At 42.0% G+C, this 26,169-nt stretch overlaps 3 protein-coding genes across 4 annotated transcripts; all 3 read left to right on the top strand.

Moving 5' to 3' along the window:
- Positions 1 to 1,459: 1,459 nt before the first annotated feature.
- On the top strand, positions 1,460 to 26,079 carry hoxd10a (homeobox D10a). The gene is made up of 3 exons (XM_037108865.1): positions 1,460 to 1,533; positions 23,501 to 24,345; positions 25,211 to 26,079. The coding sequence occupies exons 2-3, from the start codon at positions 23,556 to 23,558 to the stop codon at positions 25,483 to 25,485; spliced, it is 1,065 nt and encodes a 354-aa protein (XP_036964760.1). The 5' UTR covers positions 1,460 to 1,533; positions 23,501 to 23,555; the 3' UTR covers positions 25,486 to 26,079.
- Positions 3,673 to 12,166, top strand: hoxd12a (homeobox D12a). 2 transcript variants are annotated; one of them, XM_037108869.1, is made up of 4 exons: positions 3,673 to 3,696; positions 6,656 to 6,744; positions 9,763 to 10,370; positions 10,957 to 12,166. In XM_037108869.1, exons 3-4 carry the CDS (start codon positions 9,806 to 9,808, stop codon positions 11,193 to 11,195), a joined length of 804 nt encoding a protein of 267 aa, XP_036964764.1. In that variant the 5' UTR covers positions 3,673 to 3,696; positions 6,656 to 6,744; positions 9,763 to 9,805; the 3' UTR covers positions 11,196 to 12,166. The 2 variants fall into 2 exon arrangements, with proteins under 2 accessions (XP_036964764.1, XP_036964762.1); XM_037108867.1 differs by lacking the exon at positions 3,673 to 3,696 and adding an exon at positions 6,163 to 6,430.
- Positions 17,003 to 18,870, top strand: hoxd11a (homeobox D11a). Its single transcript, XM_037108864.1, is given in 3 exon segments — positions 17,003 to 17,023; positions 17,025 to 17,856; positions 18,589 to 18,870. Coding segments are annotated over 3 exon segments (1,089 nt in total). The 3' UTR covers positions 18,825 to 18,870.
- Positions 26,080 to 26,169: the final 90 nt, after the last annotated feature.

Here is a 26,169-nt window from a genome sequence, read left to right as displayed (position 1 = left end):
TGGAGCAGGCGGGGAGGAGAGAGCAGAAGCGGAACATTTTGGGGCAGAGTTTGTTCAATCTCACCATTAGGTTTCCCTGCCTGTTGCCTGTTTTTCTGTTGTAAAAACTCTTATTTGTCCATGTGTGGAATGATATAACCATGAAGAAAACTGAAATCAGTTCTATTCAACTAGTGTGAAAAAGACTCACCATTCCTGTGACACACTAGTAGAAAACGTGTAGAGAAAATACACTTGTTCTTCACTAGATGTGTAAATCAGATTTCACAAGACAGACATACATTTTATTTATTTAATCTGTTGATCTTTAAGACAATGCACCTTAATCGGCATTTCTGAAAACTGTAGCAGTGTCGCAGTTTTCGGTTGTGATCCTTCGGTAAGACGTTCTATACCTGACGAAGTGATGGTTTCAGAAGCACAAACAAAGCACAGTAAGATGTAAACAACAAAATCAGTATCTTCAAGACAGGAAGCAGAAACCATGGATGCAAGGATATATTGATAACATCCACTATTCATTATATTTGTCAACAAATGAACAGTAGGCTACTGTTAATGATGCAGCAGTCTTGGTGAAGGACTTGACTGACTGACGACTAGATGGCTACTGTAAATCCATATAAATCAGCAAAATTGTGAGCTAGCCAAGCCCTCAAGAAGATACATGCTCAAACAAACTGTTAAAAAAGCTATGACACAAAATAACATATTCTTAAATGAACATATTTGCATTGTGGGTAATGTAGGCACCAGATTTTATAGTGCCCACATTACATGGTCTAGCATTGCACTCCTACAACACTGTTGGACAGTTTCAAAACAAACAAATCAATACAGCAAGAACAGAGATTTCGCCTCTTTTATTCAAAGCATTCTTCTTCCTTTTCAAAACCTGCCGTCTACATTACCCACAATGCAACTTTGCCACTGGGTGACATCACTGGGGGCAGTTTATCAGATGGCATGCAGCTTCTTCTGGAGCCAGGAAAAATGTTATCCTTTAAGGCTGAAAGGCACGGCACACCCACGCAGATGTTCTCTGTTACTCTGCTGATTGGACCTCGGCTCAGGTTGAGGGTGGGCGAAGCTGATGTCATGTTTCGATCTATACCTGCAAGAATGATGAAGGTGCAACAAAGCTAACAGGAGAAATAATGGAGATGTCAGTCGAGCTCAGTCTGAACACGTATACACAATAATTAAAATCAGCGCTGTGTGAGGAGAAAAGGCTGCAATGTAAAGCGATCAACAGGCTTTATTACTACAGACTTGTCATAGTAGGAAAAGCACAAGGTGCTGATGATAGTAACGATGGCTCTGTTCTATTCAAGTGGCCCATTAATGACAGTGTGACGGGGATCCAATCTGCACATCACCAGGACCCTGAAAGTGAAGCAGCTTATTAGAATTCAGCCATCTTTAATACCTCATTTGTTTGTTCACAGCATCTAGTGGCCATCAGAGGGACTGCAGCTGAAGGCACCTGGTTCAACTTTGGAGCATGGTGGCTGCCACTTTGTCTGGTCAGGGGTGAGTTCACAGCTTCTTATCTCCGTGAGGGGCCTCGAAACCACACCAGCTCCCTGATATGTTTTTTTCAGTGAATGTAACAACAATTTACAATCCTGATATTAGTAGACAGTATTTGTTGAAATGGGATCAAGAAAGCACATATACTGCAACATATTTGTCAATGTAAGTATCAGTCAGTCGCACCACAACGTGACCCATGTTCAGAGTTCCCCAAGTCGCTGTAAAAACAGTCATTTTCATTGCTCATCATAGCAGAAATCATTCGCTAAAATGTTTATTTATATAATAGCCTGACCACATACACACAAAACGGTCTTTCCAGTGAAAAAGCGATATTCATTTTGAGCGGACAGATGTAAATGTGTAACAATTCATTGTGCTTTTTGCAAGTTTTGTGACATTTTACTAAATAGAACATACATATTATTACCGCTGATCATCTGGCAGGTGTGCTGTAGTGTTACAGTCATCTGAACGTGTCAACAACTGGTCTCCATAAGCTGGCCGAGATTTTTTAAAACTTGCGTCACATCGATCGTCTGTTTTCATTTTTGTAGAAGTTGGTTTGTGTTTTGAGTCCTTGAACTTGCCTCCGTCAGCTGCTAAGCAGAAACAACTCTGCCCAAGGCTCTGGAAAACCTTGATAGGCTGTAGCCACGTTGGTAAAATGAGATGTGAGCAGTCCTTTACCATTCATAACTGAAGCAGACGAGACTTCAGAAGGACCATGTAAAGTAGACATCTGCATTACTACGCATGTTTGAAGGTTTTTTTGCACACTATGCTGAACTACAGTCTCTCTTGATGATCACTTCCAACAGTGTGTTCTTGTGGTGCTCTGAAGGTGTGTGTGATTGACACATACATACAGAAAGTTAAATAAAACAGGTCTCCTGCATCTTTAAGAGCATTCCAAATATTCCTTTCAGGATTAATTGAGTTTAAAGGGGATCTGTGTAACAGTCTGTATCAATTTACATGTATTATTCATTGGATTTCCTGCGACAGTCCAAAGGATGTGACTTTATGCTCACTCTCGGCTACCTCGACTCAGTGCCTCTCCGCTCTCCGCTTACAGATATCAATGACTGACAGTAAGTGCTGATGACTGAATCAGGCTTTTGTGCTGGACAACTTATTTTCAGGAAATCAGTAGAAACTGGTGAGAATATTAACAAGTACGGGTTTATATTAATCTCATTCAAGTGTTACAAAAGGTTGCATTCACTGTGAGCCCATGATCAAACTGGCAGAACTGAACTGTTGCATAAAAACTGACTCTGGACTCAGTGAATGTCTAGCTAAGTCCCTTTTACTCTCCAGAACTCCAAATTACACCAAGACACACCCAGTGATGTAATCGTGACAGACTTACACACACAAAAAAGGTTCAACTACATCGTTCGAAGTCTTATAATAGATTGCAGTCTTTTAGGCCGTCACTCATAAAACATTTTGACTGTCTCTTTCTATCAAATCACACAACAATAAATAAATTAGATAAATTAATCCACTTCACTCTGGAAGCGCACATGGAAATGAGACAGATTAAACATGCTTTGTGTTTCTTACTTTGATAAACTATGACCTGTTTGTGCTCTCTGAATTGTCTTTTAGCGCTGTGCAGGAGCTATTTGGAGTTTGCTCCTGCAATTTGATGAAGGTTTCCACATAAATTCCCCTCGCTAGAGTTGTGTATCACTTGACTCTGTGTGCCACGCTGTGCATTTTTCATGTCTTTACTCTAAACAGTGGCCACTGGTCTCTGGATGACTTCTGTTTGGACTATAGATGAGCAATGAGTCAGTCTGCCTGTCAAGAGAACAGTACATGGTATGCGTAGGTTAGATATGGGAATCAGTCACGACACAAACAACTTCATGAACTCTATCCCTAGAAATTAGAGTCAAATCGCTACTGAACCACAATTTGCATCGCTCACTTTACATCTCGCATGTGTGTCTAATAAGCCGCGGCTTGTATCAGTATGTAAAACTATGTGCGACTGTTGAATACACAGTATGTGGCTGTGAAATAATTCCGCCTTCTGCATTCATCCCCATACAGTCCTACTCATTACAGGAGGCACAACATATCTGCCTACTGCTGTCAGCCAGGGAGAGACATGTGCTGTGTATGTTTGTGCGGACAACTGTCAGAGTAAGAGCACATCATTACATACATGTTGAATATTTTAGCTTCAACACACCGGCTGAAACAAAAACAAACACGAGAGCGCTGATCTTGCACGCGGAATGAGTACACACCGATAACAGAACAGATACACACTGACTGATCAAGGACACACATATATTTTGCACATATTAGGGAACGTGCACACATGCACACATACACAACCCATGCGAAATGATTGTAATGTGATGTAAGTATTGTAACTGTTTTAATGACCCCATCACATATGTAAGAATGATCTCATTCAAACTAATGTGCGTGTGGTAATGATGATTTGTCATGAGCTTTTTTAAAGTAGAAACACAGATGGAATTTAACTCAGCAAGTACTTTTTGTATGAGTGATTTTTACTTTTTACTGAAGTCGTATTTCAACACGATATCTTCAACACAATATCGACTCTGAGCAGAAAAGCCTGAACATGGACACGGGTCACAGGCTACAAATCACAGAGGTTTCAACAGGGTACTTGTTATTATAACTTGTTACACCGTTTTTTTGTTTGTTTGTTTGTTTGTTTTTGTCCAACTGTCCCTGATAAAAATAAATAGATAAATAGAATTTACAAATGCACATCTGGGATAAACATGTCTGTGAATCTTATGGCCACTTATTAATAGCACTTGAGCAGCCAGTCAGCCATGAGAACTCAGTGTTGATATAATAAAACAAGTGGCGTTGAAGCACATTAACACAAAGCTGTTTTAGTAATAAGGGACTTGCACGCATGTTGTGTCTGTGCAGAAGAGAAGGTTCCCCTCGCTGGGGTTTCTTCAGCTGAACCTGGTCACTCATCACATGTTGCAGTGCTGAAAGCTAAATGAATCTGCTGCCTCGCTAAGACAGCTGCGGCTCTGCTGGCCTTCAGACTTCTTTCCTTGAGTCAGAGCGCCATCTAGTGGCGACACGTCGTGAATGCACACCGACCGAATAAAAGGACAGGGACCAAACTAATTGCTGCTCCTGGACACGATGCGGTACTGCATCTGATCATTGCAACACAGAGTGACATTAACAACATGTCAGTGATTTAAAATGCATTTATATTGTATGTTTTCGTCTGATATAATTATTGGTGCTTTATTGTTTGACTGTCTTCATGGGAAGGTGACCTTGAGTGGCATTGAAGGCGCCCAGTAAGTTCTATATTGTATATATAAATTGTATGTATGATGTGTGTGATTAGCATAACAGTGAACATAAGTAGTCAGTGTTTGATTTAAATTTAACTACTTTATATTTCGTTATGATCTCAGGTCGGATTTCAGTGGAATTCATTGTCTCAGTGTCGGTGAAATGAGCTGCATATGGGTCAGTAATGAACGAATGAGTCGCTGAGTATCATTATTCTCGGGACAGCTGCTCGTTCAGTATCAGCATATTAAACAGTGATGTGATGAACGACAGTCGCGTAGTGCCCGGTGTGTCCAAGTGTTTGTACAATAAGTAAGTCGTGAAATGTCGCTGATAAACTTGATGTGGATCCAGTCAGTGTAAATACGCGACAGCTACCCCCTCCTTTCTTGTTTTTAACGCTGTTTAAATAATGAGTCTACGTGCATGTGCATGTGCTTGTTTGTGTAGCTGGAGAGATCATCAGAACTCTTATTTCGTTATATAATGACCAGTAAACCACTTTGTGCCTTTGTGTTAGAATATTTAGTCCTGGAGTCAGACTTATTCTGGAGCGACTTGTTGTTGATTCTTTAAAGTCGGCTCCATTTCTCGTTCCCTAGAAAGCAAAACACTTCTTTCCACTCATTTTGAATTGAATCATTTTAAGAAATATTTCCTCAATTGAACGCAACATCGTGTGATGGTGTTTCTGTTTTTTTTGTTTCGCTGGTGCAAACGTATTGAATGTGTAGCCAGTGGCTCCTTTGGTTTGAATTTATTAAATGAATTCAAGTTATTTCACCGACAATGAAATAAAGTGCCGAGCAGGAGAACTTCGTCCCAGCGTGTGACGAGTTGTCTTCACCAGTTCAGTGAGAGTTGCGCAGACTCGGGAGGCTCGTGTCAAATATTTAAACCGTGATATTTAATTCATATGTCAAGCTTCACATGTCTCCGGGTAAAATCATCGCTCGCTTTATTTCTACATTTTCGTAAAGAATGGTGTCGTTTCATTTCTATGGGAGATTTCTAGTGTTCTCAACCAAACAACCAAACATGTTCGTTTTCTAAATGTAGGCCTGAAAGAAGTGAATGTACGCGATAAACAGGTAAATCCGAAAATGTAACACACATCTGTAAACCTGCCCTGAGGGCCTGTTACTTTTTAAAAGTTTGTATCTCAAAGATAAAGACACTTCTCAGACATTTCTTACAAATGAACACAATTAAGACGTATAAAATAAATTGCCAAACTGTGTTTCCATTCTATTTTTTATCACCTTATCGTTTGTATTTTACATTTTCAGGAGAAAGAAAATAAGATAAGCCTACCTTCTGCGTCAGTTATATGGAATGAAACTTCACTGTGAACCCACTGTGACTCCGAACGCTTTTGAGATTTCAACACTTGGGGAGATTCAAGGGAAACATTTCTCAGCCCAGAGAACTTGAACGAGGGAAGCAGCAAGTTTATTACCAAGGACAATAGACGGCGGATAGCTTCCTTCAAAGGGGCCTGGAAAACAACCAGACCGAAGCTCCGCAATTTGGCTCCTGACACCCTAAACATGAAGGACGAAGAGCAGTAAATGACACTAAAACTGAACACTAAAATCTTCTCCTAATTTTCTAATTGTGTGAACCCGTCTACCTCTGTGGCATCGGGCTTCATAGAGCATGTAGCCTCAACTTTACGCAGCAAAAACTTTACGAGCTTTGTTTGCGCTTTACGAAATAGGAACTCCTTCTGATTCTGATGTTTGCAGATAGAAATGGTTTTGTCTTTAAATGCTCTCTTGCCCATAATTAGATGTCCATCCGGCCTCCAGGAGATCTGCACAGTTTGTGGTCAAGCCACACGTTTTTAGGAGAAGATCCAGATTCAAGTGACGCACAGCGGTCAGTGAGTTCAAAGTTTTCTGATAAGACGAACGATTATTTCATCTGCATCTGCTTAAATAAGCACGAGTCTGTTCACAGGCATTCTGACGTGATACTCTTAATTTTTTTTTTATCATTCAATTCGTGTTGCTGTTTTTCTTTTACTTTGAAGGGTCACATGCGATTCAGACACGTTTCCATTCGTCAGTTAGTTAAACTTAAATATCATAAAACATTAGATGAACTTTTTGCAAACAGACTGAACGTTTAACAGCTCAGTCTTCTGAACAAATCGGACGCGGCCGATTCAAAAATGTTTCAAATGATTTGCTTTTATTTGCTTCCCCGCCAGAGATGCAGTTATTTGTGTAATATCGCTGCATATTTGAACCCCTCTTCTATTTATATGACATAAGTAGGTTCAGCCTGTGTTTGTTCTACTCAAATATTTCCTATTTAAACACTTGTTGTGTTGGTATTATTATTATTTATTTATTTTTTTAAACAACAACTTTGCATTAGTTTATTATTTAACATATGTTTCTTGTTTTCTTTATTTAAATCTTACTGGGAGCGTTCATTCTCACCGAAGCCTATTTAGAGGACTGATTTTGCAGCTGATCTCATTTTCATACATACATTTTTTTTTTTTTTTTTTTTTTTAAATCTTCCTGTCGTGGTTTCATGGAGCAGGACATCTCCACAGCTTCACTGATGCCTTAAGAGGCTGCTGATGTTTAAATAGCAGAATTAAGCCACTGACAAACAATGAGAGGGGCAGGGGCAGCCCTGCAGGATGGAGGCCATATGTGAGCCTTTAGTGCCACCTATTGGACTGCAGCTGCAATTACTCATACTTCAAGGATTACCTAATGATGCGACTTTGCAGGCCAGCTGGCCTGTTTCAACCAGCCCAACAACACTTCAGTCTGTCTAGGATGATGGCTTTGATACAGATACATAAACATGGACTCACTTTTATCATAAAGTCAAGCTATCAGTATGTTAGTGTCTCTGAAATGATTAGGTAGGTCAATGTATTGGAATACACGCACGCACACACATCACACACACACACACACACACACACACACACACACACACACACACACACACACACACACACACACACACACACTCTCTCTCTCTCTCTCTCTCTCTCTCTCTCTCTCTCTTTCTCTCTCTCTCTCTCACACACACACACACACACACAATACTAATGTTTAAAAAAAACCTCCAATAGGACTACAAAATATCAAAACGCAGGTTTGCTTAAATGTATTCTTAGTAGGCTCTGCGATGTATTTTTGTATATCATATTATAGTCTGAGTCTGTGGACATGTGTGAATATATTTCCTGAAGACAGCACCGACGACATCTGATCGTTAACGCTGCTGGTAAAGTGCACTTGGACTTGGATACATTTACGCAGCACTTTAAAAAAAAATCAAATTCCCACCCCTGTGCGTATTTAGAGAACCAGAACACTTTGGTTTGGGCAAGAAAAATATCTGGTTATTTCTAAGAAAACATTGTTTGTGTTAAAATAGATCAAATTCAGCAAATTACGCGCGTGTAAGAGAGAATAACTTCCCCCGTGTGCGCATTTTTCCGCTCTTTCCTTCCCTGCAAATCTCAAAACTTACAATTAGAATCACAACAACGTGATCGGTCAGATTCAATAACGGACCTGGAGCAACATTAATGATGTTCTGATAGATCCAACACCGCGACACAGGCTGGTGCCGAGTGCTGGTTGGATACGAACGTGCGTAATATGTATCCTTCTCTTATTTGTCTCGAGTAGGCCATATTTAAACTAAGTTAATTGAGACAGTGAATTAGGAATTATATTGTATTGACTCATTTGGTTTTTTTTTTCCTGCATGTGACACTAAAGCGTTTGAATCCTTCAAATCTGACTGCGTTTTAATTAAAAACGATAGTCTAATCATGTCGAGGGTTTCTAACGCCTCACTTGAGGAATTCACGGTCGTTACTGTACGGTGGGGGAGCGATACAGAAGCTTTTATTGCATAAAAGTCCCTTTTCCTCGCTCTGGAAAATACAAAAGTTCCTTTTCCGTTTTTGTTTTTAATAGATGGGCTATTAACGACCTAAAATGCGCTGGTAGGCTCTGCTTATTTTGGATAGGGCCTTAGAAATATGAGAAAATGATGTCTATAAAGAAAGCTGCAGGTGGTAAACAGCTTTCAAAGTAAATAAAGGCGAGTTATGGGCTTTTACTGTTAAGCGGGTTGTGGAGTTACTTCACAAGAGAAGGAAAAACAGTTTCAAACTGTGCGCTTCCATGTATGCGCCTCATATGTTGTCTCCGGCACGTAGCTCCGAGGCTACACGAAGAAAGGCTGCACTGTTTACAAAGGAGTGACAACGTGAGAAGCAACACGTCCAGGGCCACAATAACACATTATAACCTCATACAATGAATGGTATGTGTGTGAGGCGTATAATGCTGCATTGTTTGAGAGATTGCATGTGAGATAAGGGGATTTTTTTTTCGTTTGATTCATTGATGTCATGAACACTATCTATCTATCTATCTATCTATCTATCTATCTATCTATCTATCTATCTATCTATCTATCTATCTATCTATCTATCTATTCTGCATAATTATCAGAAATGTTTCATTTAAGCCCATGAACGCGGCCGTGCATTGCCTCGTGTCTCCTGTGGTGCGTTTAAGGCCCCCCTTCATTTCGTACTGGTCTGGCCAGGCCACAGTGGAGTCACCTTGCTGCTCTTCTTGCCACAGCACGATGGCACCAAAAAGAAAAACAAAACAAAACAAAAAAACTACCAAAACCTTAAAGCCAAATCTTTTCAAGGTACGTTCCTGTCTGCGGACAGATGTGTAGAATGTCCCCTCACCCCACCCAATACCAAAATATGTCCTCATGGAGTATTTTGCTTTGCAGTATTGAGAGCAAGGGTGGGGCGGAACAACATATTTTGCATATCACGTGACGGTGTATTAACAAATCAACAATTACCTACCCTTTATTCTTCAGGAGTTGCTAAAGGGGCTTGCAAGAAGCGCTCGAGGAAAGCTCCATGGAAATGTGTGAGCGGAATCCTTTAAATCCCGGCTATGTTGGTTCTCTGTTGAATTTTGCGCCCCCTGACTCGCTCTATTTCTCCAACTTGCGGGGCAATGGAGCCCACATACCCGGGCTGCATCAGCTCCCCTACAACAGGAGAGAGGTGTGCACGCTCCCGTGGACTTCCTCAAGTTCGTGCACGTCTGGACCGGCAGCAGCAGCGCCGCCGCCACCACAGAGCCGCGCCTTCGGAGGCTACTGTCCGCCGTTTCTGTCCAACTCGCTGTCTATAAACTCCAACTCCCACGGCGGCCACGCCAAGGCGCATTTGGAGGAGCCGGCGCGGTGCTTCCAGAGCGCGAAGGCGGAGGAGTCTGGCAGCAGGCAGGAGGAAGTTTACGCCGGGGAGCACGGGGCCGCCAGTGAGCGCGGTGCTTACTCGGATCTGGAGAGCCGGTCTCACGGATCTGCGGCCCAGCAGCTCGATCCGGATTCGGCAGGATCGCTGAGTGGGAACGCCACCAAACAGGAGCACCCATCCTCGAGCCACACATGCTCCAGGACGAGTTTTGCAGAAGGTTAAGTATCTTATTTTACGCAAAAAAACCCTCCAGTGTGTCACCTCACTGTGTCCTTTTTTATTGCTTTTACAAACCCACTCTAACTCTGATTATTTACACTCCACCAGGCCCATAATCACATTTTTTCTCCCACCTGTTTTTATCCAATTTTATGCTGATTCGCTTTTATCACGTCGTTATAAAAAGACTCCACCAGATTCCATAAGCGAATGTTGTTATATTGGAGTTGAAATGGAGAGCTCGCAGGTTGTGTGTGACATCATGTGAGTTCTTATGACTGTCGGACTATTTTATGATCAGTTTATATCTCCCGTGGTGTCATTACTATTTTAACATTCCCATAATGTCCTAACAGAGGCTACTGTGTGTGGGGTTCATGGTCATATCTGCCCTGTTTCTCTCTTACTCGAACGCTTTGAGCTTCTATAAACGCAGCATTGAACCGTTTTTTTTTAAGAAAATCAGTGTAAAATACGAGCAGCGGTTCTCAGCAGAGAGAGAGCGGCTCTTTCCACCGCTGTGGCCGAAGTCGGTGTTAATTTTCAAGCATAAAACCCGTTTTCTCCCCCTGCGCTCCCTCCAGGTGCCCCGTGGTGCTCGTCACAAGCCAAGACCAGAAAGAAGAGAAAGCCCTACTCGAAGCCACAGCTGGCTGAACTTGAGAACGAATTCCTGATGAATGAATTCATCAACAGGCAGAAACGGAAGGAGCTGTCGGACAGACTGGACCTGAGCGACCAGCAGGTGAAAATCTGGTTTCAGAACCGCAGGATGAAGAAGAAGCGGCTGATGATGCGCGACCAGGCCTTCTCCGCGTACTGATGACCTTTGGACTTGATCGTGACCAGCAGCAGCAGCAGCAGCACAGAATATATGTTGTAGCCATACTATGAACGTTGCAGCACACACTCCACACGCCCCTCTCGGTGTGCGGCTCGGACTAGTATTTATGAATATGTATAAAATGTTTATATTCCTGTCAGATCACAGGCTACATTTTTATCCAGAGAACAAACATCCAGTCATATTAATGAGGATACGGAAATTATGTTTGCAGGTAGAGATGCAGTGAATTTTACTTAATCTGGTGTCCAAATGCGCAGCACGCCTCTGGCTCCACGCTGGCCTGCAGCCGCCGGATAAAGATGCACATTTAAACGTTAGCATTTCTTATGCAGCTCAGATTTCAGACCTATTTAAACAGGAATGTGATTCTATAAGTTTTTGTGTGTGTGTGTGTGTGTGTGTGTGTGTGTGTGTGTGTGTGTGTGTGTGTGTGTGTGTGTGTGTGTGTGTGTATTCTGTATGATGGTCTGCGCATGTGGTGCGGGCCTAATGTGGAGGCAGACAGTCAAGTTCATGTTTACGGACGAACACAAGTCAGTATTGCAAAAAAATATATATCCTAACTGCATGTCTATTTCCTAGTTACTGTTTTTCAATAAATGCCTGATTTCCTCCCCCCTAAAAAGATGATTGTGAATCTAACTGAGTAAGAAAAGTGGCGTTGCTTTTGTTCTGTGCGGCCGCGTCGTGCGGGGAAAAACAACAAATCAGCGCCGCATTTGTTGTCGGAGGGGAAAAAAAAGCAAGAGTTGTGAAATGTTCATCTGGTGTTGGTTCAGGCTACATTATAACTGTATTAAATGTTGTTGTCAGCCGTGGGTTTGTGTCGCCATGCAGACGTGAAGATGATCCTGAATAGTCACAGATCTGATGCGTCAGGATTAGTCCTGCTCTGCGGATCCAGACTTTACAAATACCTGATTAATTAAAGAATATTTTGCTTTATACTTTGGGATTGGACTGATTTATTTGTATATATATATATATATATATATATATATATATATATATATATAAATCTATATATATAAATCCAAAGCATGATGGATGGAACCTGACCACAGACCACCAGCCACACTTTTACGCACGGATAAGAGTTGTTTCTTTTTCTTTTTGTAAAAGTAAATGCAACCTCCAGATGATTACATGTGTAAATAAAGATCATTTTTAAATGATGTGCGCATCGTTCGACTCATTCTGTGTCTTTTGGTCGTATACAGGCATCAAGTACACTGCGGGTTGTATTCATCGATCATGAATTGTTGGAGTATGTGAAGGCGTCAGTACTCTGCACATATCTTATTAAATTCCAGGACTGATTTAAAAATTCAAGTCGAAGGGAGTTTACTGAAAACACCTCTTTTTATTCTTCGTTTTTGTTGTTACCTCTCACTTGTGCTAAAAAAGAAAATTCCCCCCTCCCTTTTTTTTTTTAAATCGATCAGTGCATGCAAGGAAAATATGTGTTGTCTTTTACGCACAGTCTTTCTGAGGGATCCTCAACTAGTTCTGCGATGAAACGTGCCGCAGTGATTCAGCCACATCTGTAGTTAACATCTGTCTTTAACTCTGTCATGCAGCTTCAAAACTAGATCATCTTATATTTTCCCAATCAAGAAAAATGAAAAAAAGAAAAGAAAAGAAAAACCTAAATCGTCACTTACTTGAACAGAAACACGTCATAAACATTTTTTTTTTAAAAGTTATCTTAGTTATGAATTTGTAGAAAATACTGGACAAGAATTCAGTCAAAACGCGACGAGTGGGACTTTTATCATCACCTTTACGCACTAACAAACAGCTGGTTAAAAATTCTCCCAGTGTGAGGTTAATATAACACCGACCTAGTACTACTGGGTTAACTTGTCCCATTTTCCGTGGGACGTAACGACACTGCGTTGGTTTCATGTAAACACACTTGTTGTTGTTGTTGTTGTTGTTGTGTTCCTGGAACAAAACAACACGCTACTAATTCCTGCTTATGGTGACTAATGCAACACAGCAGCAGCTCCCACCCCTCCACTCGTCGGTGGGAGGCTACTGTGGCCATACGGATCTGTTGTCATTCAGAAGTCGTGTGTGCATCCTTTTGATTTCACCAGTGTTATTTAAAGCAGTTTGTTAGACAGAAACAGATTCTCCTGTGCGCCTTGGACACTTTGTTTCTCAGGAGTAGTTCAAAACGATAAACAAATCCTGGAAATAGCCTTGGATCAGTCAGGAGGGGCAGATTTGTCGGCGCATGTGTTTTGAGATTTGAAGTTTAAGGCTGCAGGGTCACAAGTGGTTCCAGAGACGGACCCACCAACCACAGACAGAGCAGCGCACGTGAGACATCAAGAGTGCGGATCTATTAATGGGGCCCCCCCATTACATCATCATCATCATCATCATCATCATCATCGCGTCATCACCACCGCAACTGTCTGCAGCACATAACACCGTATTAAAGGTTCACAACAGTCAGAGATACATTTCAGACCCGGACATTTGTAATGAAACCCGAAAAGATGGTTCCTCCATCAGTGGCTGTTTTTTTTTTTTTTTTTTTTTTTTTTTTAGGTTTTTTTGAGTTTTGTTTTGTTTTTGTTTTTTTTTTTTAGGTTTTTTGAGTTTTTTTTATTATTCTACTCATATTTTGTGGAGCAGTTTAGGCTGAAGGTGCCCCCCGCACACACACACACACACACACTTTTTCTTTTTTTTTTTTTTGGCGCAACCTTTGCTGCTTTCTCTGCGTATCGTTTTGCACACAGTCCACACACACACACACACACACGTCGCTCACATAAACACGCCGAGGGCCTTGTTGTGCTCCTGCTCGAGGTGCGCCTGTCCTTCTCCGTTTCCAAATCCTCAACCCACACAACAAGTTTCACCCTCTCGCTGTTGGCTTTTTATTGCTCGGACCGCTCTGAATGGTTGCAGCGACTTTTTTCCTTCACTTTTTGTGTTGCTTTATTGCTTTACTGCCTAAACGCAGCCAGACTCAGCGTCACACAGCTCTGCCTACTCGAGGTAGTGGGGGGGGGGCGCCAGAACAAAGTTAAGGTCAAGTTAGTAGGCCGTGCATCGATATTTGCCCCACAAAGCTACTTCTTTTTGTGAGGATATAGGAATTAGTTTTACTTTAATGTGTAATTCTATAACCACTGAGTATAATTTAGAGGTGTTTTCTGTGATACATCTATTAGAGTTGTGACGGTTCTTTGTTGGGAGCTCCGGCTGGACTTCATCGCTGTGTTTACCTCATATTCCTCTACTCTTATATTCCTGTTTTCTGTTCTTATTCTTACATCCTTGCGTGCGTCGTGTTCAGCCACTGGGATGCCCAGATCTCCCCTCTAACCTCCCTCGGGACGGACAAAGTGTCCGTCCACCTATTGTTGCGCACGAGAAAACTGGCACAGCAACAGCGACAGTTAAAGTTGAATTCGAGTTTGGTGACTCGGGACTTCAGTGCCATTTGAAATGTGAAATATCGAAATGTAAAAAAAAAAAAAAAAAAAGAGGGAACGAGTTAAAGTGCGTCTGCCGAGCGCATGAATTAGTGATTGTTCCAGTTAAAGCTCGGAGGATTATTTTACTTCCATTTTTATTTCCATTTTACTCTTGTTGTATTTTAAACGTCTGATTTTATTTCATTGCTCTCCTGACGTCCCTGTGCTCCTGGTTCACCCACGGAGAGCACTTCTTGTTTTGTGTTTTTGAATAGTGCCGCAAAACAAAATGTTTTTATTATTATTATTATTATTATTATTATTATTATTATTATTATTATTATTATTATTATTATTAGTGTTCAAATGAAACAATACTCAATACGTTAATGGAGAAAGTGCAGTAAAGATAAAAATAAACAAATATCAACGACAATGATAAGAAAGAATCCAACTTTAAAAAACAAAAGTTCTGTCGAGTCAATTAAAAAAAAAGGCCACAAAACTGGAAGAAGTCACAGCAACAGGTCGTTTCAACTTTTTTCTTCTCGTCTGGTTTCATAAGAAGTTAATTTCGTCTGGTCTGATCGTTACATCCTTACATCCATGGAACATTTCACTGCAGCTCTGCTGATTGTTGGTGATGAGTAAATGTGCGTTTTTGCGCTCTTTGGGTCATGCGTAATATGCGAAATAGCCAATTTTCCTTCTTATATTTGTGAATAAATCCACATTTTTGTTCTAAACGGTGCACATGTTTTCAGCTGCCTGAGGTTTTCTATTTCTTTTAAACGTGAGTGTGGGAAAGAGCTGAGCACAGACAAACCCGACCACAGAGGTGATTTTACCCCCAATAACAATAAACCCAAGTCGCCTTTAAGCTACTTCCACATTGCGTGTGACCTTCAGGCTTTTTTAGAGCTGTGAAGAATCTACTGTGTGTCTTCTTGAACGCAACACTGGCCTTCACGTCCCGAGCTGCATTCCTACTTTTTTGGCTGCACAGTTGCCTGATGATATTGTGATCCGGATTTGTCTTTTTCTAGGTACCTAACTTCGCCTCTGCTACTTTTACGCACGAGCTGCACACACACAAAAACAAAACAAAACAAAAAAACAAGCAAACATAAAAACATCATACTCACAGAAGGCAAGCAATTACACTGATGGAGGCTTGAAGAAATATCCGCTCACCGGTTGTTGTTGTTGTTGTTGTTGTTGTTTTGTTTTGTTTTTTTTTAACTCCGCGTGTTGAGCACCGAGCAGAGGCCCTGAACGCGGCAGACATGGCTGCTGCAGCCTCCGTGCAATAAAATGATTTGGGTGCAGAGGCTCTTGTTGGGGAATGCTTAGTGGACATCACCTAGACCACAGACGGTCAAAGCCAGCTGTTTTGGACTTGGCCATGCTTGAATGTGCTCAGTGATGGACTGCTTGGCTTCTTTTTTCTTTCTTTGTTTTTTTTGTGCCATCCAAAATCAACTTTCTGCAGAAAGCCGTGGGCTCTTTTATCTGTCTGTGTTCATCTGCATTTATGATTGTAATTACTGGATAAAGGAACGAGCAGCAGATCATCAGTTTGAGTATTCTGATTGTGACGCTGACGCACACACGGGCTCTGTTTGTAGCAGAATTTACAATTTACTGAGTTATGGCAGGGTGGGTTTGTGATTTCTCTCTTTGTTTCAGTGTGGAGGAGGATGACTGCGTCTCATCATGAATTTCTTATATTTCCCCCCGCTGCGTTTTGTTGGTGTGTGCTTACACCTCCTCCATCCGACACCACGCGCACCGATCGCACGCAGTGAACCCCCTCGAAATTCATCTGCGTTAAAAAAAAAAAAATTAAAAAAAAACTAAACTAAATTTAATGAGCCCGCTTGTGAGTGTAATAACTGCGCGGCTCTCCTTGTGCGCAACGGTGCAGCGGAAGGAAGTGCAGCAGCCACGGTGGCCTCGGTGCCATTCTCCCGGAGCTTTGCATTAAACGCCGAGGTCAACTTCAATGTTCTCCCACCCACCCACCTAACTGTTGCTACACAGCCGCCGCGATGATTGCTCCAAAGCGCGCAAATGTATCGCCTTGGTTGCGCGCGCGCGTGTGCGGCTGTCATTACGCGTCAATACGCGGTGAAGATGATGCCGCTGTAAAGCTTTCAATTAAATATTCCAGCAGTGGTTCACAAATGTCTTTCCTCTTTTTTTTCTCCCCTTTTTTTCTTTTCCTGTGAGCTATAGGGCAAGAAGGCAGGAGAGGAGTTTCCTCTGCAGCCAGGCAGCCAATGAAGGCTCTTGCATGCGCTCACATGAGTTTCTCCGGACAGTTTTTAATGACTGATATTGATGTATGGTAATTTCTTGGCCGGGATCACATGACACAATTACCTCAAGAATCGATCAAGATGTATTGCAGGTCTGCCTACGTTTCCGATTTTTTCTCCCTGGCGGGGTCTCTCCACGCGCCTGTGGTGCTATAGATGGACAAAGTTTAACACGGCCAAGCTGCCAATTCCTTTCCTCTGTCGCGAGGAGGAAAAGGGAAAGGAGAGATATGACGGAATACGAGGATCGCAGCTGTGCGTCAAATATGTATTTACCGAGCTGCACTTATTACGTTTCGACGCCCGATTTTACATCAGTCTCCTCCTTTTTACCGCAGACCACGTCGTGTCAGATTAATTTCCCCTACTCGCCCAACATAGCCCAGGTCCAACCTGTTCGAGAGGTCGCTTTCAGGGATTATGGACTGGACCATCCCAGCAAATGGCACTACAGGGGCAATTACGCGTCTTACTACTCCGCGGACACGGAGATAATGCACCGGGACCTGATCCAGTCCTCCGGCGGCAGGGCGGACGTGATATTCAAAAACGAGTCCTTGTACGGGCACCACGGAGGGACGAGCTCGCCGTGCGGCTTCTTCACCGGCGTCGGCCGAAACGGGGTTCTTCCCCAGGGCTTCGACCAGTTTCTTGACACTCCCAACTCGGACAAGCCCAACGCGGAGCCCCCCAAACAAAAGACAGACTCTGCTGCTGCTGCTGCTGCTGCTGCTGCTGCTGCTGCTGCTGCTGCTCCCGGAGATGCTGCGAATAACAATCAGGCTTTAACCAAACTGGAGCAGCACAAAGCTGACCCGAGCGGGAGCGTCGACGAGGACTCATCCTCCAACTGCGGCGACAAGAGCAACCCACAGAGTAAGTCCCCCCTGTTTCCCCTCTTTGTCCTGGATATAAGGTGTGCAATTTAGACAATAGAGCGTCTGGACCGCTCTGTGTCCACCGGCGCGGCCGTCCAGGGTTATGTGTCTTTTTATAAGCATGCAAAAGCTTTTATATCCCTATAAGATCTGCTTTACGGTTGTAAAGGTATTTACAATGGGAAACGGTTAAGTAAGCGTACTTTAAAGGCCACCTCGTGTCTAATAACAATGCTGCGCTGCCCGGGCTGATTTGTACTGATAGGGGGGGATGCAGGAAAGTTACACATTTATTCGTGAAGTTTATTCTGTCGCTTTGTAAGCAGTGTTGCGCAGCTCTGACGTTACTGTTAAAGGATTGTGTGGTGTGGATACATTAATGTAAGCGCAACTAAGCAGAGTTTAAGTTCGATTTTGCCACTGTTGTTGTTGTTGTTGTTGTTGTTGTTGTTGTTGTTGTTGTTGTTGTTGTTGTTGTTGTTGTCTCTTTCTCTTTCAGTGTGTGTGCGTGTGTGTGTGTGTGTGTGTGTGTGTGTGTGTGTGTGTGTGTGTGTGTGTGTGTGTGACAGAGAGAGAGAGGGCCTTTGTCCAGAGATAAATAAATAAATATCTATACTTGCCAACCTGTTAACCAGATTTTTCACGACTGATATTATCTCCAGATTCGTCACATTTCCACGTTTTTTCCCCCTCCCTCTTTGTTTGTTTATTTGTTTTATTTCTCTCGCAGGTTCATCAACCAAGTCCAGGAAGAAGAGGTGCCCTTACTCCAAATACCAGATCCGAGAACTTGAACGAGAGTTTTTCTTCAACGTGTACATTAACAAGGAGAAGCGGCTCCAGCTCTCCAGGATGCTCAACCTGTCCGACCGGCAGGTGAAGATCTGGTTCCAGAACAGGAGAATGAAAGAGAAGAAGCTCAACCGCGACCGCCTACAGTATTTCACTGGGAACCCCTTATTCTGATGCGCTCGCGCGCGCACACGCACACACACACACACACACACACACACACACACACACACACACGTTTTAAAGACTGGTCCCTCTCATCATCCTGTTTTATTTTTTATTTTGTTTAAACAGATTAATTACACAAAAATAATTCCACGGCCTGGTGTCATATTATTGTGAACAGCTCCTGCGTTTTATTTATTTGTGTTCATTCGTTTTTTCGCTTTTTTTTTTTTTTTTTTTTTTTACTGGCGGCCGATATTTCCGCAGAGCTCGCGCGCGGTGCTCTGTACAAAGTATTTATATACAATCTACGCAGGCTTTCCTCCTTGTGTGATTATCCATGTATGAGGCGCATGTATAGACCTAATGCACGTTGTCGGTGTGAGACAAATGTCGTATCTTAGTCACGATTGCGAAACTTGTCACATGAACTTAACCAAGTCGTACGAAAACAACCCAAGAGAAAAGGGGGGTTTTCTTTTCTTTTCTTTTTCTTAATTTGTTTGTCTCCTTCTTTTTCATGGACATTAATCGTTGGAGAAATTTGGCGCTTGCGGGCCTCTGTAGTCTTTTTTTTCTTTTATTTCCTTCGCTTTCAAACGCCAGGGTTGTTTACTAAACCTTGAACCGTCTAGACAGTATCATAAACGGAGCTGTAAATGTCTAAATAGGGGGCTATTGGACTTTGGTGTCCCAACCCCCAGACCACAAGAGGACCGACTCTCCTTCCTGCCTCGTAGTTTCACTCCAGGCTACAAATGTTTGGAGATTTTCTGCGCATCCAGTCCAACATGTAGCTCCGTTTTTTTCCTTTTTCTTTTTTTTGACGCCACATCTCATGGCACTTCATTGTCAGCCAGGGTGGGCGAAGAGCAGAGGGACTAATCTGACAAGGACCGCCATGTGAAGGGTATGAAGTGATTTTTTTTTTCTTCAAGTTTGTCTACGTTCTTTTTAAAAAAGAAAAAAAAAAAAAAAGGCCAAAACGTGTAAATGTGACGCATGTAAATCTGCTTGCAAATGAGGAGAGACCGTCCAATTTGTTTTTGCGCCTTGACGTTTTTAATTAAGGCAGGTTTCAATCCGCACCTCACGCTGGGTTTTAATCTCTGTGCTGTTTTTTTGAGTGGCGGAGTAAAAATAAGCGCACTGATCCCCTCCACCACCACAAACAGTCGCTTTCATTGATAATTCATGTGACGCCGACTAGGTGGATTTTTTTTTTAATTTATTTATTTTTTTTGTCACACTGCAGCAACAATTACAGCCATTGTTTTCGGCCTCCTTTTATGAAAGAGATGGGGAAAGTTCCACGTGTATTTCATCTCTATCACATCTGCGGTTATTTCCCAAAAAGGCTATTAGGAACGCGAGGTTTCATTAAGCGTTTAATTGGGTTGTCATCGCGTCCTACAGTGAAATTACATTACCAACTGTGTGGGGTGTTTCACCTCACTTTGCTTCTCCGTGTATCCACATGAGGGCACACTTGCAGCTTTTGGGCTGCCAGGAGGAAACACAGAGCTTGAGCCAAATTGACATCCAGCATGCATGGAAGTCCTTCAGAGGGGGAAAAGGGTTTCTTTGGATTCTTTATTTTAATTCAAAGCTGGATATATGTCGTGTTTTACAACATTTAAACACATTATTCTCTAAAATGAATATCCGAGACCCACCTTTTTTTTGTCTGTGTATCAAACGATTCAACACGTAGGCTGCAGCTTCTCTGAAGAAAATAAAAACATAGTGAATGCTGAATAAATTGATGCCAAAATTTTTGTTTTTTTTCCTGCCTGGAGGCTGCTGATAGATAAAATGCAGCGGTGTGGCTAAATCTGGGGCTGGTTGATGACTCCCCCACCCCCGCTTTTTAAATAAACAAATACAATAAAATAAAACAATAAATATGCTAAGATACGATTTTTATTTTGAGTTGATGCGTCCGCCAGAAGGACAATTACATTTACGAGTCACCTTCAAGTGTTTTGTGAAGACGAATCAAACAAAATTCAGATAATTCTGATGCGTCTTTTTTCCTCGTCTTTTTTTTTCTTTGGTTTTGTCTCTTTTTATCATCTGAAGCTTAAAAATACAGACGTTGATGTTCACCTGAAGGCAGCTGAAACCTGTTTGAACAGACGCAGCATTGTGGAGAATATATATATATATATATATATATATATATATATATATATATATATATATATATATATATATATATATATATATATATATATATATGAAAGAAAGTTTCATTGATATATACATATATACACACATATAAATTAAATAAAAGTTCATTTCATTTCAAATTTCAGGTCATCGTTCAACTGCGTCTGGATATTTGATTTGAATAAAACAATATAATGGTAAAAATTGCTCCAAAAGAAAGGACACGAGAGTTTTTTTCCCCGTGTATTTTATTTAAATCAGTAAAATAGAGGAGAACACTTCAGAGACGACGAGAAACAATCACACGAAAGAATTCTTTTTTGTTGTAGTTCGTCAAATCATGGAAGAGCTTTAAAGGTACAAACCAGATGACGCAGGTCCGTACGTACTTCTATAAACACGTATATACACACACAGCCATGCTTACACACATCTGAGCACACGTACACTTACTGCATGACACACGTGTTGTTGTGGCTTCCTGAAGCTGCAGCAGCGTCTCGTGTTTTATTTCTTACATTTCATATTCAGCATCTGCGGATCTCCTTGTATTTGCATTAAATTATTATGATTCTAATTGTTATGGTTATCATGCTTCATAACCCGAGGTCCAACTTGTTTCCCACTCTTACGGTACTTGTGTATATTTTGTGCATATATTGAATGATTATACATGAAGAATAGCTCCGACTATTCCAACTATGAAAGATTTTGTTCATTTTTTTTTTGTGTGCGTCAAAGGATTCAAAATAATGATAATGATAATAATAATGATCCTAGTGTCATTATTAGGAACACGATTTCTTCAAATAGAGCTGATGTCCGTGATCTCTCAGTTAAATGTTTTTTTTTTCTTTCTTTTCTCTATCAATAACCGAATATGAGGAATGTATTTTCTACACGTGTTATACTCCGCGATGAGATCTGCCTGTGTTTTTTTTGTTTTGTTTTGTTTTGTTTTGTTTTGTTTTGTTTTGGTTGGGTTTTTTTTTTTCGGTCGTTTGTGAATCCTGTGCTGTTGAGATGATTTGCATAACTACAAACTGTAAATATCCAGGACACGTGCTTTGTGTGGTTATTTCGAGCTTGGTGCATAAATACCAAAGATTTAATTCTTTCAAGCTGCATCCACTCTGTTCTCTGTTCACTCGTGAGGCTCCTGCAGGATCGCTGCAGTTCTTCTGGCCTGACCTCTCATTTTTATTATTTTTATTTTGTTCGTATGTTTGTTTGGATATTTTCTGTTTCGTCGCCCCCCCCCCCCCCCACACACTCTTTATCTTGCACATGTTCGCCTTTCCCCCTTGCAGACAAAAACAATGGAGCCCTGAGCAAAACTAATCCCCAACCCCTTGTTGTACACCGTCACCTCCTCCCGCAGGAATCTTTTTTCTTTTATTATTTTATTTTATCTACAGCTTTTGACCATCAGATAAACATGTGACGAAATGCAAATGAAGAAATTCGTGCTTGATGATATGTGCAAATAATAAAAAGAACAGTTTTCTATCCGTCTGAAGTGGAATTTATTTGAAAACAAAAAAGAAAAGGTGCAGCCTTATCATTGACCTTCAGGTGTGTGGGGCCTCTCGGAGCCACATTTTACTTTATAGATTTATTTTATTCTGATGCTGACGTGCAAGAAAATCCCCCCCAAAAGGCCGATGCTCTTCCATCGAATGATTTGGTGCTGGTTTAAAAAAGAAAGAAAAAAAAATCAAAAGGGAATAAAATCCTTTCAAATTAAACCTCAAACCCTGGATTGAAAAGAAAGAAAATGTCAGCGCAAACATCTTATTAGTCATTTTTATTCTTGTTGCTTTACATTTTCATTTTGTTTCTCGGATCCTACACGAGGTATTTAACGTGCGCGCAAAAACACAGTGGGTGCTCCCTCTGCCGCTGGTGGTCCTGGGAGTGAAGGGAAATGGTTAATGCGAACAGAAACACGCTGAATTCAGTAGAGGTGGTTACATTCTTTCAACTAGTCTGCAGTTGTCGCCTGTGCGTCATGTAGGCAGCATTTTACGCACACGCACACGCTGCATCTCTCACACAAAACACACACACACTCATCCTCTGAACCATATTGCACAATATAATATAATAACAGTAATAATCATCATCCTAGAGCTTCTGTTGCTGAGCAGCTCACACCCAAACACAGTTGGACTGTTTCCTTGTGTCTTTTTTTTTTTTTTCTAAAATTAACATTGTTTCAGTTGTGTTGCCTCTTCGCCTTGCAGGAGTCACGACTAGGAAAAAAGATAAAATAAAAAGAAGCAATTTCAAGTCCGCGTCGTAGGTGTCGCTGTTGACCACGTCTGCATCCGCAGTGCGAGCGCGTGCAGTGGGGTGAGGGTGGGTGGGTGGGTGAGGGGGGGGGGGGGGAGAGGAGGCTGCGTCTCAAGGCCATTTTCAAATCTCATTGGTGGGCTCGTCATGTGGTCGGGAGGCATCCTGACTTACACGGAGATTGTTTTTTTTTTTTTTTTTGTTTCCCTCCCTCCTAGATATGTCAGCTTCCAGAGGACATCTCTCTCCTCTTAAAACACGTTACCCCCCAAAATGTCCTTCCCCAGTAGCTCTCCTGCGGCCAACACGTTCTTAGTGGACTCTTTGATTGGCGCCTGCAGGACGGACAGCTTTTACTCCGGCAGCAACATGTACATGCCGTCCGCCGGCTCTGACATGGGAACTTACGGAATGCAAACCTGTGGACTCCTGCCGTCTTTCGGCAAAAGAGGGGAGGTCAGCCACCAAAGTATGGGCATGAGCGTCCACTCGTACATACCTCAAATAGATAACTGGACTGATCCGAGCAGACCCTGCAGGATAGAGTCGTCCAGCCAGATGTCAAACTGCACATTTTCACAGAGCATAAAGGAAGAGAGTAACTGCTGCATGTACTCGGATAAGAGAGTGCAAAAAGTCAGCTCGTCAGACGTCCCCGCGTATTCTGACGCTCTCCCCGAGCCGTGTCCGGTCGACGGCGGTCCGGAGATCCCGGTTCCGGGCTATTTCAGACTGAGCCAAACTTACGCGAACGGGAAACACCAGGAAAACTACTGCCATGACCCGCCGAGTCCAAACCCCACGCTGATGCAACTCAGCCGGGTCACTCCGAAACCGCAGCCCTCCTCCTCCACCTCCTCCTCGTCCTCCTCGTCTTCGGCGTCCTCGAATTTCGCGGAGGCTAAAAAGAAAAGCGAGGAGGTGCCGCGAAGACCCGACGCGTCGAGGACGCCGGTCCCCGCGGCGGAGAGCCCGAAGTCCAGCAGCAGCAGCTCCGGGGAGAGGAGCTGCCCCGCGGAGGCGCCGGTGTCCAGTCCCGAGCTGCTGCAGCAGGAAGGGAAAGGTGGGTCTGCTCACACAATGGAAGCTTTTTTTTTTTATCTCGTGGCGCTGCGGTGCTGAGGAGGCTCCAGCACCATAAAACCAAGTATAAAACACAAACAACCCCTAAAGTCGTAATGTTTAATGAGAGTCTTTCTCAGGTTGCAGTAACAGGCAACAGAGCGCGGGTTTTACCGTGTGTCCCCCTCTGCTCACATGTCCTGAGTGTAATAATCCGCAGTTTTAGAAAATATATATATATATTTCCTCAGTGTTTTGTTTGAATGTTTTGGGGCACATGTCACAGACACCATAAATTGCCATACTTTTTTTTTGTTTTTGTTTTTTTGTATAGCTGCAAAAATGTATCATCACTCCAAGACCTTCAGAATAAAACGTGCTCGATAGTTTTCGCAACCTTAACTAAATCAGGGGGTTCAAATTTAAATTAAAAGCGGATGTTTTTTATCAGTTTAATCAAGTGTTACCTGCTAATTCCTCTGAAACTTTTTGTGAAATTAATAGATTTTTTATTATCGTTATATTAGATATCTTTTTTTTTTTCTGGGGCTAATGTTTCCGGCTGTACAAAGATGGTAGGGTGCGGTCTGATCAGCTTGGGCTTTAATTTCATTTCTACTTCATTAGTGTTGGCATGTACGTGACTAATAACATCCCCCTGCATTCTTTATTTATTTATTTATTTTATTTTGTCTATTCTGGGAAAACATTTCTAATTGTGTGTTATTTCCCAGAGGTGAAATACCAAATCAGCAGGTGAGGAGTTGGCAGCAGCAGCAGCAGCAGCAGCGTTAAAATCCTAATGTGTGTGTGTTTTTGTGTTCCTATGTGTGTGTTTATGTGTCTGTGTGTGTCATCCGTTACAGGCTGCAAGAGTGACCCGCCGACGAGCAACTGGTTGACAGCGAAAAGTGGCAGAAAGAAGAGATGCCCCTACACGAAGCACCAGACCTTGGAGTTGGAGAAGGAGTTTCTGTTCAACATGTATCTGACCCGAGAGCGCCGCCTAGAGATCAGCCGGAGCGTCAACCTGACCGACCGGCAGGTCAAGATCTGGTTTCAGAACCGCAGGATGAAGCTGAAGAAAATGAGCAGGGAAAACCGCATCCGCGAACTGACCTCAAATCTCACCTTTTCGTGAGCCCGCATGTATTTGTGGTTTAGCTGTCTTTTATTATTATTATTATTATTATTATTATTATTATTATTATTATTATTATTATTATTATTATTATTATTATTATTTCCTTACTCTCATACTCAGTTTGATGCTTCAGCGGCATTGGACGTTTATCTTCAATTTCAACGAAACTGTGACTATATAAATATAAATATAAATATATGTATATGCCAATTGAGTACTTTTTCTTTGTGGCATCGTGTTGTTTGTTTTGTTTCATCACAGGGTAACTCACTTTTTGGTCTTAAATTATTGCCAGTAGACGCTGATCCTCTGTTGGGGTCTTGCTGTTTTTTTTTGGGGGGGGGGGAAGATAAAAATAATAATAATTAAAAAAAAGTTACTCTGTTTCAGTCATGAAAGCACATTTTATTGTGGTGTAATAGTGCGACATTTGTTTTGTTTTTGTTTTGTTTTTTTGTTTCTTCCAGTAAGTGCAAGCCATGTGCTCAGTAGTGAAATGTATGAGCCTTTCAAAGTGACAAGAAACGATGTTAATCTGTGAATTTACTGCATGTTTGTGGCATGTTATCTTGCAATAAATTGTCAAATAATTCCCCGTGTTTTTATGTATTTGTTTGTGCTATCAAAGCCTGTGGTCTACAAATACCTGGGTCAGTGCCAGATCAGTCCCAGCGGGTCTGC

The sequence above is a fragment of the Acanthopagrus latus genome, chromosome 9 (assembly GCF_904848185.1).
Source record: "Acanthopagrus latus isolate v.2019 chromosome 9, fAcaLat1.1, whole genome shotgun sequence".
NCBI lineage: Eukaryota > Metazoa > Chordata > Actinopteri > Spariformes > Sparidae > Acanthopagrus > Acanthopagrus latus.
Note: the sequence above shows the minus strand (reverse complement) of the source record. Positions and strands in the feature narration are given on the sequence as shown.